Source organism: Dromiciops gliroides, chromosome 3, assembly GCF_019393635.1.
Source record: "Dromiciops gliroides isolate mDroGli1 chromosome 3, mDroGli1.pri, whole genome shotgun sequence".
Taxonomy (NCBI): Eukaryota; Metazoa; Chordata; class Mammalia; order Microbiotheria; family Microbiotheriidae; genus Dromiciops; species Dromiciops gliroides.
This window is the reverse complement of record NC_057863.1, coordinates 477602379-477621449: the sequence shown is the minus strand read 5'-3', so window position 1 is coordinate 477621449 and position 19071 is coordinate 477602379. Positions and strand designations below refer to the sequence as shown.

Below are 19071 nucleotides of genomic sequence, written 5' to 3'. Positions count from 1 at the left end.
GCTTACCTTTTTTATTAAGGAAAAAAAATCAAGAAGGGGCTGTAGCTTTGAGGTTGAAAATTGTAGTTGTGGACAAAGCCAGACAACATTAACTCCTTATATCACATAACTCCCAAAGTGACTAAACGGTTCAAGGAAAAATAAAAATATCACTAACATGGTAGGACTGAAATTATTTTGTTTAAACAAGCAAATTAAATTATCTAAATACTTTGGCATTCTGTCTGTTGCTTTGAGACTTTTTTCTGTTCTAAGGTAGTTTGATTTAAAAATCACAATGATGGTTATCTTATGCTGTGGCATTTATAGAATCATTTAAACTGATGACCTTATTACTGAAAACTTGAGAGACTTCTGTCTTTCTGTTAAAGTCTCCTAAAGTATCCACCTAGATTTGGTGCCAAATAAATTTGCTTCTTTTTCCCTCCTCCTCCTTTTTTTTTTAAAGGAGCAAAACTAATACATAAGAAAGGAAAAAAGGCAAAGGGTCAAAAAGCTAAAAGTGAAATTAGCAGGTCATCAAACTTTTCTTAGCATATTTGTTATAGCTAAAAGCTAAAAGCTGAAATAACTAATATCCACTGTAGGGAAAAACAGCAAGCGAATTCATTTATTTGTGGTTTCTGTTGAATATTCTATTTTCAACATTAATTCTCTAAATTAAGCTTTACTTAGGAACTACCAGTGCATCAAAGTGATTTTCAGTTGACACTATGGTGTGAAATGCAAAAAGAAAAAGCCATATTTTATCAATTTGCTTTCAGAATTTAGAGACTAAGACAACCATAGTTCATATACTTGCTGATTTCTCTTGCTCAAGACATCCATTATGATCTTCATGATTTACATTCTAAGTGTTTTCTAGAGTTTTCTATTTTCAATATTTTAGAGCTTAGCATATTTCTGATGCTCGATCACTGTTATAAATTCACCCCTTCCCCCTAGTTTTTAAGGTCTATTTTTGTTTTTGTTTGTTTTTTGTTTTTAGTGAGGCAATTGGGGTTAAGTGACTTGCCCAGGGTCACACAGCTAGTAAGTGTTAAGTGTCTGAGGTCGGATTTGAACTCAGGTCCTCCTGACTCTAGGGCTGGTGCCCTATCCACTGCGCCACCTAGCTGCCCCAAGGTCTATTTTTTTTAAGAGGATATGTTTTGGAGAGGGACTTCAGTGTCCTATTGAAGTCTTATTGAGACAGCTAGGTGGCTCAGTGGATAGAGCGCTGGGCCTGGAGTCAGGAAGACATGAGTTTAAATCCAGCTTCTGACACTAGCTATTTGCCCCTGGGCAATTGATCTCTGTCTGCCTCGGTTTCCTCAACTGTAAAGTGAGGGTCAGTCATAACTAACACCATCTACCTCTCAGGGTTGTCTGAAGGTCAAATGAGATAATTGTAAAATGCTTAGTATAGTGCCTGGCACACAGTAGGTGCTTAAGAAATGCTTGTTCCTAATGCAGTAATGTATCAAACAACATACAGTTTTTAAAAATATTTTTTTTTCAGAAGCCCATTAATGTAGCATATTATTTTGATTAGTTTCAATTTAAATAAATTTCCATGCAACCTTGCTCAGTGAAGTTCTCAGATAACATACATTCTGTTTTAATTATAAAAATGTGATTAAGGAAATGGAATAACTTGTATATTTTTACTAATACTTAATTTCAGCTAATTTTTTCTTAAGTGCTAACCATATGTGTGTATATATATTTAAAATTTTTGACCTTTTCCATTTCTGACATGTGCCAAATCACCCCTCCTTTGGCAGCCTGGTTGTTTCCTGCTCTTTGGAGCTCACTTTTAGTGCAGAATTGAGTTTGGATGCTTTGATTGACTTAACCCTCTACAGCTCAAAACTCCAGAGCCCAAGAGATCTTCTAGCTTCAGCTTCCCTCAATAGTAGGGGTTACAGGCATGTGTCACCACCCCTGACTAATTGTAATTTTTAAACTATTAAAAACTATTGTATCTAAAGGTAATGTGAATCCAGACATGCTTGCCACATGTATGATTGACTAAAGATTTTAATCATTTTGAAATAAAAAAAGCCAAAATCCTGTAATGGTCTTTTTTTTAAAAGTAGTTTTCAGCTTTCAAAAATGAATTAAAGTGTATAAATAAAATAATAGCAATAGCCTAATGAGCACAAAAATTTGTATATCTCCTTTTATCTAGGTGTTCAAAGAATCTGGTTACCTTCACAAATGTAATACCTGAGTGGCATCCACTTGAGGCTGTCCATTTTGGTCCATGTAACAATTGTAAAAGCAAATTACAAAGAAGAAGGATGGTCTTGGAAAAGTAAGTCCAATTTACTTCAAATTTCTAGTATAAAGGTATGTAGATATAGGTATTTTAAATTGTGAAAGGTTAGGCAACTCTTAAACATGGAACTACTATTTCTCATAAAATTTTGTTTTCATTAACTTAATTGCAATATTATTATAGGGTAAAGTATAGTTTGTAGTGGTCATTGAAAGAACCTGGATCTGATAGGTCTGCCCAGACCCAGTGGCCCTTCTCAGAGCATTTGATGGGGAGGGAGCATCTCAGGTGTGGAAGAGCAGACCATCACAAATCCTAGGTATAACCAGGTGATTTACCTAGTTTGTGTTAGCTGGCAGCAAGAGGAAGGACTCAGAGCCACAGGAGACCTAGTTTGAGCTCCTGTTTGACAGACCTTCCTCTTAAGAGGAATTAGAGCCAATATGATACTTTATTTATCTAATAAAAATCCTAATGCAATAGGTTTAATTTTGAAACTGGAACCTTTACATTTGTGTTTTGCTATCAACTCTGATTTACAGAATGGATCTTCATAAAGACCTTAGGCTATTTTATAACTTTTAATAACCAGATTTGTAGATATGGTAGATAAAAATCTAATTGTCACTAACATGACCTAGCTGCCCTTGACCTGGGTACTCTTCTTCTCTTAATGCAGCCTAAGATTACATCAAATTGGCATATTTTTTAAAGGTTTTCTTTTTTCTTTTTTATATCACCCTTCATTTGTTGACTACAGATATCCTTTCTCCTTCACTCTTAAGCAGTCAACCTTACCTTGTAACAAAAACTATTAAACAGAACCAGGTAGTGCAATGATCTGTTGTATGACAGTCTGCTTGTATTATCCCCACTTCTTTACCAGGAGAAGGGAAGTATATTTCATAATCTGTTTGCCAAAAGATCAGTAATTATAGGAACTCAGGGTTTGCTTCTTTTTAGTATTTTTCCTTTATGTCATTGTTTTATATTGTTCTCCTTATTCTACTTGCTTCACTCTGCATCAGTTCATGACGTTCTTCCCATTTTTGTCAGGATTCCTTACAATTTAAAACAATGACTCCTATTTTTTTTTTAAACTACCACTTAGAACCACTAATTTGGGGAAACTTCAGAGAAAGATTTTTGAGGGTCTGTGATTGTGCAAGATGGCTATGGCTACTTAGAGATTTCCTTATAAGACATAATGGGTATATTTTGCAAAGCAATTTTTGCTTAATGGACTGTGATAGAACCTTATTGCATGATAGTTTCCAACTGTGAGTGATAACCTTTCTGAGAAGGGTTTTGTGTTAGAGACTTTTTAAAGAGTTCCTCAGTTCTAATTAAGAAACACATCTGGAGGGTTTTAAGAAAAAAATTACTGCTTCAATATGTTAGCAGTCAGCCCTGCAAATGAATTGTATGTGACTTGTTAGCTTCAGACTATCTTTTGTATAACAAGACATATGGTATTATTTGTTTGACTTCTTTTTTCTGTTTCCTTCTAGAGTGTCTTCAGTATTTATGCTGCACTTTGTAGAAGGCTTACCATGTAATGACTTGCAGTTCTATTCATTTCATTTTGAAGGCTTTTTCTATCAAATAACTTGTGTGATTCAATATCAAGTGAAAGAAAAACATTTTATAACTTGGACTTTGAATTCTGATGGTAAGTATTTTAACTTGATTTTTGCAATTCATGATTAAAAATGAAGTTTTAGCATATTTGTCAAAATAGATAATAAGTCCTTTCTTTTGATACAGCTGACTAATTCCAGAATATAGTTAAAAGTTCAGATTATCCAGTTTGCAATCTTTTTTTATCCTTACCTTTAAATAGGAAAAAGCTTTAATAACTTAGTTGTGTGATGTGTGTGTTTATATGCAGATATACATGCATAAACACACACACACACACATATATATATATATCAGTTTCACATGTAAAGGAACAAACAGGAATTTCTTCATTCCACTAAAGGTTTTAAATATAGAAATAGCTAAAGAAAAATTTTGTTAATCTCTTAACAAATTTTTGTTGCTGTTTATCTGTTGTCAGATGTAATTGTTAAGTAAAGGCATTCTCCTTTAGTTAGACTAAGCTCATGAAAATGTTAAGCCTGACTCCCAGAAGAAATTCAGATTGACATTTGTGGATTCAAAATTGTCTTTCCTTTTGCTCTCCTCAAAGGTCATGTATATAATGTGAATCTATGTTTTAGTTTTAACAGTGGTGTTGGGATAACAGTAACTCAACTGGGTTCTTGCTCCAGCAAGGCTTTTTACTTCTCCCTTAATTGGGTTTTTTTCACTCTGCACAGCCAATGTTATAAACCTTATATTTTCTCAAGTCTCATACCACCCGCTGCCCCAACCCTTTAGCTGAAGAATTTGTGTTGTATTTTACTGAGAAAACAGAAATCGTTTTTCTATAAGCTCCACTTCAAAATCCCTTCATGTCACCCGCTCGCCGCCCCCCCCCCCCAATCTTTCCTCCTTTTCTCTGATGAAGTAACCCTTCTTGTTAAGGCTAACACCTCTACTTATATCCTTGATTTCACCTTCCCCAAACCTCTCTCTTCTCTCCCTCTTCCTTAGATAGCATAATGTGAGTTATCTTAGTGTTACATGTGCCAGGGACATAACATGTATTCTTCACTATAAGTTATTGTTTCTGTGAAGTTGTACCTCCCCCCTCCTTCCTCAGGTTGTTGGAGTTCAGTATATTTATTTGTGGTGATTGTGATATATGCAGTGGAAGTATTGGATTGTTTTGAAAAGTAAAGCTTTTTTCAAAGTGGGGGCAGGTTAGCTGTGGGCATGTCATTCCCAGGCTGTTGCCTTGATGCTCAGCTTCTCCTCTCTTGCTGTATTCTTTCCTGTATTAGCACAGTACCTGACATATAGTAGGGGCATTATAAATGCTTGTTGACTTGACTTGGTTTATCATAAGCCTTTGTTTTCACTAGAAAATGAAGTCTTCAACAAACATTTATTTTCTTGGAAATGTTTTACTTTTACATTCCCTAAATTTCTCTCAGAATCTCTCCTCTCCCCCTCTCAGAGAGCTATCCCATATAACAAAGAACATTTTAAAAAGGAAAACAAGATAGAGAAAGAGAAAAAAATTAATTGGTTTTAATTGATACATCAAAAAAAGTCTGGAAAATATATACGGTGTTCCACACTTAGGGACATCCCACCTCTGCAAAGTAATGGGGAAATGGTCTAATATCTCTTCTTTGTGGCCATGCTTTCAATAAAAATTTATTAAGTGATTCCTATGTACTTATGGAGGTCCAAAGACAAAAATGAAAAACAGTATCCACCTTCCGGGAACTGATATTTTTGTTACCTGATGAGTCCCATCATCATCATTCACCCAGTTTACTGTTCATCATTGTTTCAACTTCCCACTCTTTTCAGCAAGTTGTAGAATTGTGAAAGGTTGAAAAAGAGATGGGGCAAAAAGAAGGCCATGATTTCTTTATATTGCTCACTCTCTGATACAGATTGTAGTCTAGTTAATCGAAACAACTCACAGGGAGCATAAAGAATCATATTTGTTGTTCAGTGCCTGTCCTTGAGCTCAGCTAATAAATAAGTCATTGGCTCTAGCTTATTTCTTCCTATGCAAAAATGCTTTTTTGTTTGTCAGAAAAATGGTATTTTCTTTTTATGTGCTGAATGGTAGAAGATAAAGAATTGAAAAGGAGTTCAGTAATCAAAAAGGTTAAAAGAATGCATATGACTTGAAACACTTTCTGCCTCTAGGTATCAGAGACCATAGATTTATAGAGACTATAGATAGCTTGCAGCTATCTGAAAGGAACTATTGAAATTCTGTTAGAATTTTGTTATATTGAAAATGTCTTGACACAAACAGGGCATTTTGTTACATTCTAACAGGATTTAAAACCTATGCCGCAGCCATTTATATCTATATGTTCATTCTTTTAGCACAGTTAACCAAAAATTGTCTAACAGAATTGTTTTTGAGCTCTAATTTTTGGGGGTGGTAATTTAATTTTAGATATTATTTGCAATACACATTTATTTCCTAATAATTCTTAACAGGACCCTTTCAATATTGAGTGGGTGAGAAGGTGGGGAGAGACAGGGTACAACTGAACCATCCAAATAAGTGCTTAAGTTCTTCAGAATTGACATACAAGAACACTGCCTTTGTTATTAAAGGGAAGGACCTTCAGCATTTGGCTGAGACAGATGCTGCCATAAAGATAGGCTCACTGTTGTGAAGGATTAGGCAGTAGTCAAATATAGAAGCTGAAGGACAAGGAAGTAGTTACTCTTTAAGCTTAGGGAGGTAGTTTACACATACAGAGACTTCGTAGCCTTTGAGAGTTTAAATTGTTCACTTTATTTTTTCAGGAACTTGGCTAGAATGTGATGATTTAAAAGGACCGTACTGTAAGAGACATCAGAGTTTTGAAGTTCCTGCTTCAGAGGTTCACATTGTTATCTGGGAACGGAACATTTCCAAAACAATAGATCAATCCATGGTAGAGTTTCCAGTTGAAAAGACCGAAAATTTCAGCCCCAGTGATTCCAAACCAGAATCTCTGGCATTGTGTTCTGGTGGGGATGCTGCCACTGAAATGTTTTCAACATTTGATCAAGAGAATATTCTAAGTGCTACAACTACTGATCCACAATATACAGTAGCCACAGATCATGAGTACAGTTTACTTTCTGGTCTAGAAGATTTGGTAGACAATGATATTATAACTTTGACGCTTACAGAAATTCATGTTGATTCTGAGGGCAATCCAATTGAAAATCAGTCTGTGATAAGAGATGAGGCAGTTGCTGAAGTGGACACTTTGCAAAAGCAAGAATTAATATTACCTTCTTCACAGTTGACTCCATGTGGGGAAATGCCTGTCCAACCTCAAGCTCTGCCTACAAGTATCCTAACTCAAAATGCTAGTATTGATTTGAAATCGGATCAGCAGAATCAAGAAAATACTTCAGATACTATCTGCATGAATAGTATAGTACATGTGACTACTCTTTCAGAGGGAGAGAAACCATTACAAATTCAAGAGATAAAAGTTACATTTTCTCCTACTGCCTTAGAGAAGGATGCTGTATCAAGTCCAGTTCCTTCACCCAAGGTTGAAAAACTTGTATCAAAACAAAGTGGCTTATCTCAAGTATCTAATTTGAAAATAACAAATAATATTGCAGGAGATTCCCAAAGTGTAGTCCTGGGTTCAACAAATAATTCTTCACAGTCACAGAAAAAAAAATTTGTAGGTAGTTGGGTAAAAGGATTACTAAACAAGGGAGTTTCTTTTATGCCATCTTGTGCCTCAGCTAATGAAAGAAAGGTCCATTTGCAAAAGACAACGGACTTGAACTCTCTGGTTAAAAGGGCGAATAATTTTCGGGGCTTTAAACCTAAAGGTATAATAAATCAAACAAGTCCTCAAGCACCCAAGAAAACATCAAGGTCTGCATGCAACTCACTTCCAGTTCTTAACTCTTCACCATCAAATATCAGCACATCTTTAATATCTGATGAAGTTCCTGAGGGTACAAAAATTCTGACTAAATCCTTATATAAAAATGCTCAGCCCCTCTCTAGTGGGATACCTCCTAAGCAGAGTTTTAATGGAAATGAAAATCACATCTCTTCAGGGACATATGAGAGTCAGACTCACAAACTTCGTCTAAAACTTCTTAAAAAACTTAAGGCAAAAAAGCAAAAACTGGCCACTCTTCAGGCTCTCCAAATAAATGGAAAGCCTCCAAAGAAAAGTACAAAACACTTGCCCCAGGATGCATCTCAGAATGAATGTGATTCACTGCAAGGCTTGTTAATGGAACTCCAGGATCACATCAACGCTACAGATAATAAACCTAAGGGTACCACTCATTCCAGTATTTCCCTGCATAGTAGCCCAACTCATGAAGACTTTTTAGCAGAATTACTGTCTTCTACTACTACTGTTGCCTCATCAGAACTCCCAAGAGATAGAGAAAATGATTGTGAGTATTTGGAGATGGTAAATAACCATAACACAACACCAACACTTAGCGACTTTGTCAGTGGATTCTCTTCTGCATATCCTAGCAAAGACCATAATTATAATAGTCCTGTAAAACAAAGTCAGTATGAAGTTCAAATGGACTCATTAACGAATAATTCTTGTGCTAAAACATTAAATTTGGAAAATCCACTAAAGACAGATATTATTGATGAATTTTTTTCCACTTCAGTATTAAGTTCTTCAGCAGATGACATAGAATATTTACCTCATTTTGATGAATATATGTTTGACAGTTGAATGTTTGTCAGTGTTTTTAGAATTTAATATTTGTATTATTGCTTTAGAAAAAATATTAAATTATGTTTTCAAATAAACTGCACGCTGGCTGTGCTCAAAAGGTAAATCAGAAACACTGGTTTGTGAAATGTGTTGTTTATTTGAACAAAATATTACATTTTAAGGTCCTTTTTATTTCCCAGAAAGCACTTCTGAAACTCTGAATTAAAATGACCAAAATTCTGTTTTTAACATTTGGGGGTTAATTTTTTATTTTGTGGGATTAATTGTTGTGTTGTACAGTTTTAGACAATTAGAAATATAATTAACGGTCAACTTTTTGATCCCTATTGTTTTAAAATTACAGGTAATGATAATATTAGTTTATGAATCCCAGGACTTTAAATAAAATGCTAGACAGGTCTTATTGATGGATTTTCATATAGGGATTCTGTACTGAAAATGTAATGCTTTTTTAAAAAGCCTTTGAATGGCATAGATGACAGTAAATTCTCAATAAATATTTGGAAACAAAATACCACTTCTGTACACTGGTAGGAGAGAACTTTACACACCTATATATCATGTTGGGTAGCTAGGTGGCACAGTGGATAGAATGCTGTTACTGGAGTCAGGAAGACATCATCCTGAGTTCAAATCTAGTCTTGCCACACTAGTTGTGTGACCCTGTTTGCCTCAGTTTTCTCATCTGTAAAATAAGCTGGAGAAGAAAAAAACAAACCAATCCAGTATCTTTGCTAAGAAAACCCCAAATAAGATCATGAAGAGTCAAGCACAACTGAAAACCGACTAAACAACAAAATATTATGTTAGCCCTTTCCTAAACTTGTATCTTTCCACAGTAGAGTGAGGATAGGGTTGGTATGTCTCAGTTGTTTGCACCTGGAAGAAACAATTTTGGCTTCCCATATGCTACTTCAGGTTGCCAGTATGTAGGGGAATGAAGTGAATTGTCAATGTCAACATACTTTACATCTCCTCTGTCCCATTAAATAAATGTTTGAATGTCATGGCTGCTGAAATGATTGTAAAGGTGGTGGCCCTGGTTACCAAGAAAGAATAGTTAGGATTATGAGGGTGAAAATGAGAGGGTATTTCATCAGATTGTGAGGGAAAATGATAGAAATGTAACCTAATTATACTATTGAAAACCACTCTGGGCCTCTAATACTATATTGAGAACTGTAGGTTCTTAGCTGTGCCAGTAGAAAGTTCCAGGGCTGGTTGGTTGGATGTCTCCTCCAAGAAACAGGATAGTAGTAGTTTTGTTTGTTTGTTTTTTGCATGGGGCAGTGAGGGTTAAGTGACTTGCCCAGGATCACACAGCTAGTAAGTGTCAAGTGTCTGAGGCTGGATTTGAACTCGGGTACTCCTGAATCCAGGGCTAGTGCTTTATCACCACGCCACGGAAAGTAGCTCTTAAAGGCTGGCTAAAGGATGATATTCTTTTCCTCAAGACATCCTTTCCACGTAAAACACATGAACACACTTGAAAATGCCTGTCTTATAGTATATTAATGTCCCGGGAAAAGACTTCTGAATAACCTTGCAACACAGGCTACAAACGTACTGTGATCCAGTGAACGTTGTATGGTCAAATATATTGGCAACTTAAAAAAAATTGATAACTTTTAATATAATTAATTTTCTTTGTAATCCTATGTATTTTATGCATTTGGAAACTTTTTTTTTTTGGGTGAGGCAATTGGGGTTAAGTGACTAGCCCAGGGTCACACAGCTAGTAAGTGTTAAGTGTCTGAGGCCGGATTTGAACTCAGGTCCTCCTGAATCCAGTGTCGGTGCTCTATCCACGGAAACATTCTTAAGAAGGGGTTGTTCATAGGCTCCACCAGACTGCATGAAGGGCCTGTGACATGCAGAAAAGTTTAGAATCTATTTTAAAGTATACTACTCAAAACATCCTTTCCACATAAAACACATGAACACACTTGAAATGCCTGTCTTATAGTATATTATTGCCCTGGGAAAAGACTTCTGAATAACCTTGCAACACAGGCTACAAATGTACTGTGATCCAGTGAACATTGCATATAGTCAGATATATTGGCCAGCCTTCCTTCTAGCAGATGTATTTAGTACCTACTGTGAAATGTGTACAGTACTGTGTACAATGGAGGCAATAACCCAGGAAGAGGCTGTCAGTCCTGGCCTTTAAGGAGCTTCCCAATGGAATAAGGAAGATAGCAGACAGATGAAACACAAATGAAAGTATATTAATAAAATGCCTAATGATGTAAGTAAGTTTAAAAAATTGTAGCACTTTCTACAGGTGCTAAAGGGATGCAGGGGAAATCTCAAATAGACCAGAAGAGTGTTATAGAATTGAATTCTTAAGACATGCCCACAGGAGAGATTGTGGAGAAAGAGACTGTGTAACATTGCACTTTTCAAGTAGAAAAGGGGGGAAAAACCCTTATCGAGAGGGAGTAAGCACTGTATAGTTTAGTGAAGTGTTCCTCTTTGAATTAACCTGACATCACTTAGGGAAGGAGTTACCTACATGTACCCAGTGCTTTAGAGTATTGCTACCGCAGCTGGCATTTATATCAGTTTATAAGGTACTGTAACCAAGTCCTACTTAATAGCAGGTGACAACTAAAAATTCACTGTAAAACCAGAGATGCGATCTTTTGTTAGTTTTGCAAAAAATTGCTGTTCAGATGTTACAAAGAATTTCAGAACATAGTCAACTTTGGTATTGGGTGCCAATGCCTTGCTTACAGTGAATCAGCAGCATCTCTGATCCACTTAATTACTTTGTTGATTAATAGCACCTAGTTGCTCCCTGGCATTTCAATCTCTACTTAATTTTACTTTGCTTGAGGTATGAAAGACTTAAAATTAAAGCACTTAACCATATCTCTGATTTACAAAATAGTTGAGGGTGACGACCCTTGTTTAGCCTGGTGAAATAAAGAATTAATCTTGTTCAAAAGATGTCAACAGTTTTCCAAGTTTGAAATGCTATCAATCACATGTGAAAAAATTCTCCTAATCAGTACTAATGAGAAATGCAATAAGACAACCGAGATGCCTTATCCATCAAATTGGAAATAAAATTTGAAGGCTTTGAGGAATAAGCCATTGGGTGGAACTGTACCAACTGTTTGAGGACTTGCCAAACAGTGGAAAAACTCATTTGGAATTAAGATAGAAAAGTTAACAGTGCGGATCCCTTTGCCCAGAAATCCCACTATGAAGCATGCACCCCACAAGCTCATATTAGAAGAAAGATCTCAAAATACTCAGAAGTGTGTGGTAGTTAAGAACTGGAATGGAAAAAGGCTGAACAAATGGTAGTATACAAATATAATGGAAGCCGATGAACATAAAGAATTTAGAGAAATGTAAAGATGTAAAAATGGATATAAGGCAAAGAAAGCAGAACGAGGGGAATAATAGACGATTTATAGGAATGTAAATGAAAACAAGTTTAAAAGATACTTAAGTACAATGACTAATATTAGTTCCAAGTAATGTGTTAATTTAAAATTAGACTGTGAAGAAAGAGTAAGTTATAAATGTAGAATGTCACATGACCTGTCAGTTGTAACCATTATTAGATGGTTTTGCTTAAACTAAAAAACAAACAAGTGGGATGGGAAGGAATATTGGAAAATGGTAAGTCAAAAAGTATCAATAAAATACCATTTTAACAACCCATCTTTAAATAGTTAACCTAGTTCTTCTTGGGTTAACTGTCACATTGTTAATTCATTCTTTACTCCAGTGAATCTGGACTCATTGATCAGGATCTTCTTCTGGTGATGCAAATTGCAATCTATCCATGCTTGTCCATCCTGTGCAACTCTTGTCTATGTTCCAAAAGTGCTGGAGCCAAAGTGCTGGAAGACTTCCTTGATTTCTTCTGACTTTATGGGGTATCAGAGAAGCACTCAAAACTGCCTATCATCTCTCACCTAGCTACATGACCAAGATTTAATTTCTCTTTAATTCTTACTGTGTGTGTGTGTGTGTGTGTGTGTGTGTGTGTTTGTATTTCTAGAACCTAGCACAATGCCTGGTATGTCCGTGTACAATTTAATGCTTAGTCCATTAATAGGAACTGATTGAAGACCACAGTTTTAGTTGTTTGTTTTAAATTGTTTAGTTTCACAGAACTTAGAGCTGGATGAGAATTTAGAGACAATCCAACTTATTCATTTTATAGATGAAGAAGTTGAAGTCCTGGGAGTTGAAGTCACTTGCCCAAGGTTACATAGGTTCTAAGTAGCAAAGCTTGAACTTGGGTCCTTGGACTTCCAAATTCAGTGCTCTTAAAAAAACAAACAAACAAACAACAAAAACAGTCATTTTTCAAATGATACAGAACTCTTCTTGTAACAGAATTGGGCAAAACAACAACCATATTCCAATGGTCTTTTCGTTTTATCTCTTCCTATTTTTAATTCTGTTCTAGTAGCTAGGTGACTTAGTGAATAGTGCTAGGCCTGGAGTTGGAAAGATCTGAGTTCAAATCCAGCCCCAGAAACTTCTTAGCTGTGTAATCCTGGACAAGTCACAACCTCCATATACCCCAGTTTGTTCATATATAAAATGAGGGTAATAATAGCACCAATGTTAGTGTTGTTTGGAATATCAAATGAGGTAATAATAGTAAAGCGCTTAGCACTGTGCCTGCCACATAATAAGCACTTTAAAATATTAACCATTGTTATTGTATGGACATTCCCTCCAATACTGCCAATCATAACCTGTCCATACACAATACTCATCTTCTTTAGCCTTTTTTTTTTTTTAAGCACAGTAATTGACTGTGTTTCTCCATTTTATCCTACCAACTAACATACTGCAGATCTTCCTTTAGGTCTTTTAAACATTCTGTAATGCAGAACTTTAGTTGTCCATTTGATATCCTTTAGTTAGTATATACCAATTCTTTGTCCAGTTGTTTATTTTGGGGGTGATATATTTTACATCAATTATTTTGCATGTCATTGGTAGTATATTGCAGCCTACTTACACCCATTTTGTGTCTCACTTGCCTCTTGGGTGACCCATAATTTTAAATGACAGATTGTGGTGTTCCGTGGTCCATTACTGGTGCATAACTGGTATTTTAAAAGCAGGTTTTCGTGTCAAGAAGCAAAGTGGGATAATTGAAATTAAGTTCAAGGACTTAATAGGCATTATTATGTACCAGCCACTGTTCTGGGCACTAGGGATACAAAGATACTCTGCAAAATCAATCTTCAGTCCTCCCTGCCCTCTAGGAGTTTAAATTCTACTGGGGAAAGAACATATTCAAAACAAATACAATGTATTGGGTTGGGGTAGGGAGCAAACTAAAAGTAATTTGGGAGAGAACTAAATAGGAAATCAGGAAAGACCTTATAGCAGATATTTGAACTGACTCCTTGAAAGGAGTTAGGGATTGGAGGGAAAGCCCTTGTAATGATTGGAATGACGCCACCTGCTGGAGACTTACTGTAGCAAAGCTCCGCCATGAGGAGAAGGTGTCTGAGGGCAAGACGTGGCTCTTTGGCATCAGGAAGTGATGTTTGCTTGTGGGAGGAAGAGGGGGCGAGGCTGGTGCTCTCACTCTCTTTTTCACCAGGACTCTCATGGAGAGCAGAGCAGAAGAACTGTAGTTCCCTGAGATGGATAGCTGAATCTAGGCCTTTCTCTCTTCACCAAATTCTTATTCTCCTTAATAAATGCTTAAAAGTTTAAACTATTGCAAAAGCTTATAATTTATTTGCGACCACTCATTAGATATTTTAGACAGACTAGCTAGAATTTTAGCCGTTACACCCTCCAATCTACCTGTGCAAAGGCAGGAGATGAAATGTCATGTGGGAGAGGTATTAAGTAAGCCAGTTTGACTGGAAGAAAGTATATGAGGTTAAATAATGGATAATCATCTTTGAAAGTTAGATTATAAGGATGTCTAACTTCAAGAATAGTTTGTATTTCATCTTGTAGGCAATTAAGAACCACTGAAACTTCTGGCCAGAGAGATTTAGTCAGACCTATATTTGGCAGCCCAATAAAGAAAGAATTAAAGAAAGGAGATTTGAGGGAGGTAAGACCAATTAGGAGGCTATTTCAGTCAAGGCCTGAGGTGATGTGGGCCTGAATTAAGTACTAGTGATGGTGTGAGTGAAGAGAAGGTGAAATGTGAGGAATGTAGTAGAGATAAAACTGACACAATTTAGAAAGAAAATGGACTTGGCTAATTGAGAAGAAAGAAACAAGGATGATATAGATTATAAACTTAGGTGACTGAAAGTATAATGTTCTTTTTTATGGAAATTAAAAAGAAGGATGGATTTAAGGGAAAAGATTTCTTTTTTGGACATAGTGAATTTGAGATGCCTATGGGACATCCAAGTGGAGATGGACAGCAGGCAATTAGTCATATAGGACTGGAGCATAGGAGAGCTGAGAACTGAGTATGTAAATATGGACAACACCTGGAGTCAGGGGGGTGAAACATAATATGAAGATCATTGAAAGGAGACTGAGAAGGACCAATAAGAGAAGCATGAGAAAGAAGCATCATGGAAACCTAGAATAGAAAGACTATCCGGAAAAGTGTTCAGCAGTGTCAAAAAGTTGAAAGACATCGGGGCAGCTAGGTGGTGTAGTGGATAGAGCACCGGCCCTGGATTCAGGAGGACCTGAGTTCAAATCTGACCTCAGACACTTAACACTTACTAGCTGTGTGACCCTGAGCAAGTCACTTAATCCCAATTGTCTCACCAAAACAAAACAAAAAAACTTGAAAGAAATCAAGAAGAATAAGGAATGAGAAAAGGTCACTGGGTTTAGCAAGAAAAAGAGATCACTAGTAATCTTGGGGAGAATAATTTCAGTCTAGTGATGGAACAGAAACCACATTGTAAAGGTCTGAGAAGTGAGTGGAGAGTGGAAGCCACAATGAGTATAAAAAGCTTTTTCTACAGGTTTGGACCTGAAGATAGAAATGAATGGTGATAGCTTGAGTGAATGGCAGGGTCAAACGAAGGTTTTTTTTGTTTTTGTTTTTTGTTGTTGGTTTGTTTTGTTTTGTTTTTAAGAATGGGGGAGATAAGGAATTGTTTGTGGTCAGGAAAGAAGGAGCTGGGGAATACGAAGAAAAATACAGATAATTGAAGGGCCAAATTTCTGAAAGAGAGGGGAAGGCATAGGATGGACTGAAGGGTGCAAATTGAGGAATTAATGTTGACAAGAAGGGCCACTCTTCAGTTTTCAAATGAAGAAATTAAAGATATCTACAGCCATATGAAAAAATGTTCTCAATCACTATTGATCAGAGAAATGCAAATTAAAAACTATTCTGATGGATAGAGCACCAGCCCTGGAGTCAGGAGTACCTGAGTTCAAATCCAGCTTCAGACACTTAACACTTACTAGCTGTGTGACCCTGGGCAAGTCACTTAACCCCAATTGCCTCACTAAAAACAAAACAAAACAAAAACAAAAACAAAAAACAAAAAACTATTCTGAGGTACTACCTCACACCTATCAGATTGTCTAATATGACAAAAAAGGAAAATGATAAATGTTGGAGATGTGGGAAAATTGGAACATTAATACATTGTTGGTGAGTTGTGAATTGATCCACCCATTCTGCAGAGCAATTTAGAACTATGCCCAAAGGGCTATGAAACTGTGCATACCTTTTGACCCAGAAATACCACTATTAGGTCTATATCCCAAAGAGATCATAAAAAAGGAAAAGGACCCACATGTACAAAAATATTTGGAGCAGCTCTTTTTGTGGTGGCAAAGAATTGGAAATTGAGGGGATGCCCATCAATTGGGCAATGGCTGAACAAGTTCTGGAATATGAATGTAATGAAATATTATTGTGCTGTAAGGAATGATGAGCAGGTAGATTTCAGAAAAAAACTGGAAAGGCTTACATAAACTGATGCTAAGTGAAGTGAGCAGAACCAGGAGCACACTGTACATAGTAATAGCAGCATTGTGTGGTGACCAACTGTTATAGACTGAGCACTTCTCAGCAATACAATGATCCAAGACAATTCCAAAAGACTCATGATAGAAAATGCTCTCCACATCCAGAAAAAGAGTTATGGAGTCTGAACGCAGACTGAAGCATGCTATTTTCATGTTTGTTGTTGGGTTTTTGTTTGTTTCTTCTTTCTTGTGGTTTTCCCTTTTGTTCTGATTCTTCTCCCACAACATGACTAATATGGAAATATGTTCTACACCATTGTACTGTATAACCTATATCAGATTGCTTGCTATCGTGGGGAGGAAGGAGAAAAGGGAAGGAGGGAGAAAAATTTGGAACTCAAAATCTTATAAAAATCAATGTTGAAAACAATATTCACATGTAATTGGAAAAAAATAAAATACTATTAAATAAACAAAAGAAGGACCACTCTTCCTCCAAAACTGGAGCAAAAAAGGATGGGGAAGGGAGGAGAACACTATAGTTAGATCCACAGTATAGAAGATGCTTATGGCCTTCAATTTTTTTTCCAACAAAATTTAAGGCATCTACTTAAGAGGGGCAAGGGGAAGAAGAAGCAAACTGAAACAGATGCTACAGGGAGTATATTAAGGTCCATTAGGAAAGAATGAAAGGCTTGGCAGATAGCAAAAAAAAAGCCCAGTTGAGGTTAGATTTGTAGGTGGACATAGTATGGATATGTGATTGAAAGTGCTATACCAATTCCGAAATGCAACCCAGCCTATTCTCTTCCTTCAAGTCTGACTTATTGTCTACCTGCAGTGTCTACTGATAATGGATTCATTAATGGATCAGCTCACTGGGCTATCTATTCAGCTGCATGTCATAAGTTTGACCAACAAACATTCTTTATCCATGTTTTTATCCTATATATATTTTTAAATCACTTTTGAGTTGTTGATAGCTTTAAGCCCTCCCTATGACATTCTAGGGCTCAATGCAATCAGCACAGTGCCATCCACAAAGAGAAGCATCTTTAGAGAAAGAACCTTGACATCGACAGGAAATCCTGCATCCATTTGGACTCTGCAGACATTTTTCATACCAGTGGTGAACATCTATGTGAGCACACCTCTTTCATGCCCTACTTGACAATGTTAATCAGAGAATCATTAAAGAAAGTTATCTCTGCATGGCACCTCTCAGGGAATTTTATAAGCTCTTAGCACATGTATGGGAGACACTTATAGAAGTCTTTTAAGCTCCATTTTATGCTGCCAAGTCAAGGGCTTAAAAAAATCAACAATAAATAAGTCTTCCATTCTGTGTACTTTCAGTTCACAGAATGACAGTAGAGATGTAGTTTATTATAGAAAATGGTTTGTGAAAGTCTGTGTTTTCCTCATTTTTTGTTTTTTGCAGGGCAGTTAAGTGACTGGCCCAAGGTCACACAGCTAGTGTTAAGTGTCTGAGGCTGGATTTGAACTCACATCCTCCTGATTCCAGGACTGGGGCTTTATTCACTGTGCCACGTAGCTGCTCCTTCTCTTCTTGTTTTTATCAAGGATACATTTGACACATGTAGAGATCATTCTCTTTTTTTTTTTTTTTTTTTTTGAGATCATTCTTGTAAGGATTTTGTAGGCATTGATGACAGATTAACTACTGTGAGTTCCAAGTAATTTGTGTCTTCTCAATCACCTTTATTTTAGAGGGTGGAATTGCTTATCTGGCAGATAATTTGACGTATCCTCTCTTTCAGGTATCTTGAAAACTGATCTCTCAGTGCTTTCAAAACCACTAGGAATTTCTTTTGTGTGTTTGTATACACATACCTCTGTGTATATCTATAGATATCCTTACATGTATGTATATTAACTATATCTCTCACAGTATATAAAACCCTGCATCTGTGTTTGAAATGCTTCTTCCCTTGAAGCTACGAATAGTAATAAATAATGCCCCGGTTATGGTGCTACAGCAGAGAAGGGGGTCAATTCTTTAACATCTTATAGTCACAATGTATTTGTTTTTCTCTCCTAGTAGTCTGCCTTCCCCTTTGACAAGAGATATTGTTTCATTTTCTATTCTCCAGGACCTTCACTGGTTTTAAAAATTTACTTGAATTCAACTTTCTGTTAGTGAACTTTTCATTTATATTATTTTAGTCCTGTATATTAAATTCCACCTCATTGCTGCACTTATTTTCAGGGTGGTCTTTTTTAAGTTAAGCTCTTCATGAACACTGCAATCATCCCATGATATGTTTTCTGTCATCTCCCAGTGCACAATTAAACCTACTCTGCCAATTCTTTTATTTGCCTTTCCAAGGAGAACTTGTGAGTCATCACCCCATTGAATAGCAGCATCCTTGTTTTTTGATTTCATTTATAGTTTCCTTTCTGGTTACATATATGATGTCAATATTGATATGATTCATTTCCTCCAGGAAGAAACCAAGACATTGACTATTGAACAAGGATCTCATATTTATAATACCAACTATTAAATTAAGTAATCTTAAATGTGAGGTTCTTTGCCCTTTGCTCCCTTTTAAGAAA

General features: G+C 36.3%; 1 protein-coding gene across 2 annotated transcripts in view; it reads left to right on the top strand.

Moving 5' to 3' along the window:
• Positions 1-9080, top strand: part of USPL1 (ubiquitin specific peptidase like 1) — a 29125-nt gene extending 20045 nt beyond the window's left edge. The window contains exons 6-8 of one of the 2 annotated variants that reach the window (XM_043995897.1): positions 2174-2299; positions 3775-3935; positions 6659-9080. In XM_043995897.1, coding sequence (XP_043851832.1) covers positions 2174-2299; positions 3775-3935; positions 6659-8580 — 2209 coding nt within the window. In that variant the 3' untranslated portion in view covers positions 8581-9080. The remainder of the gene's footprint in view (positions 1-2173; positions 2300-3774; positions 3936-6658) is intronic. The other variant, XM_043995896.1, reaches the window with a different exon arrangement.
• The last annotated feature ends 9991 nt before the right edge of the window (positions 9081-19071 follow it).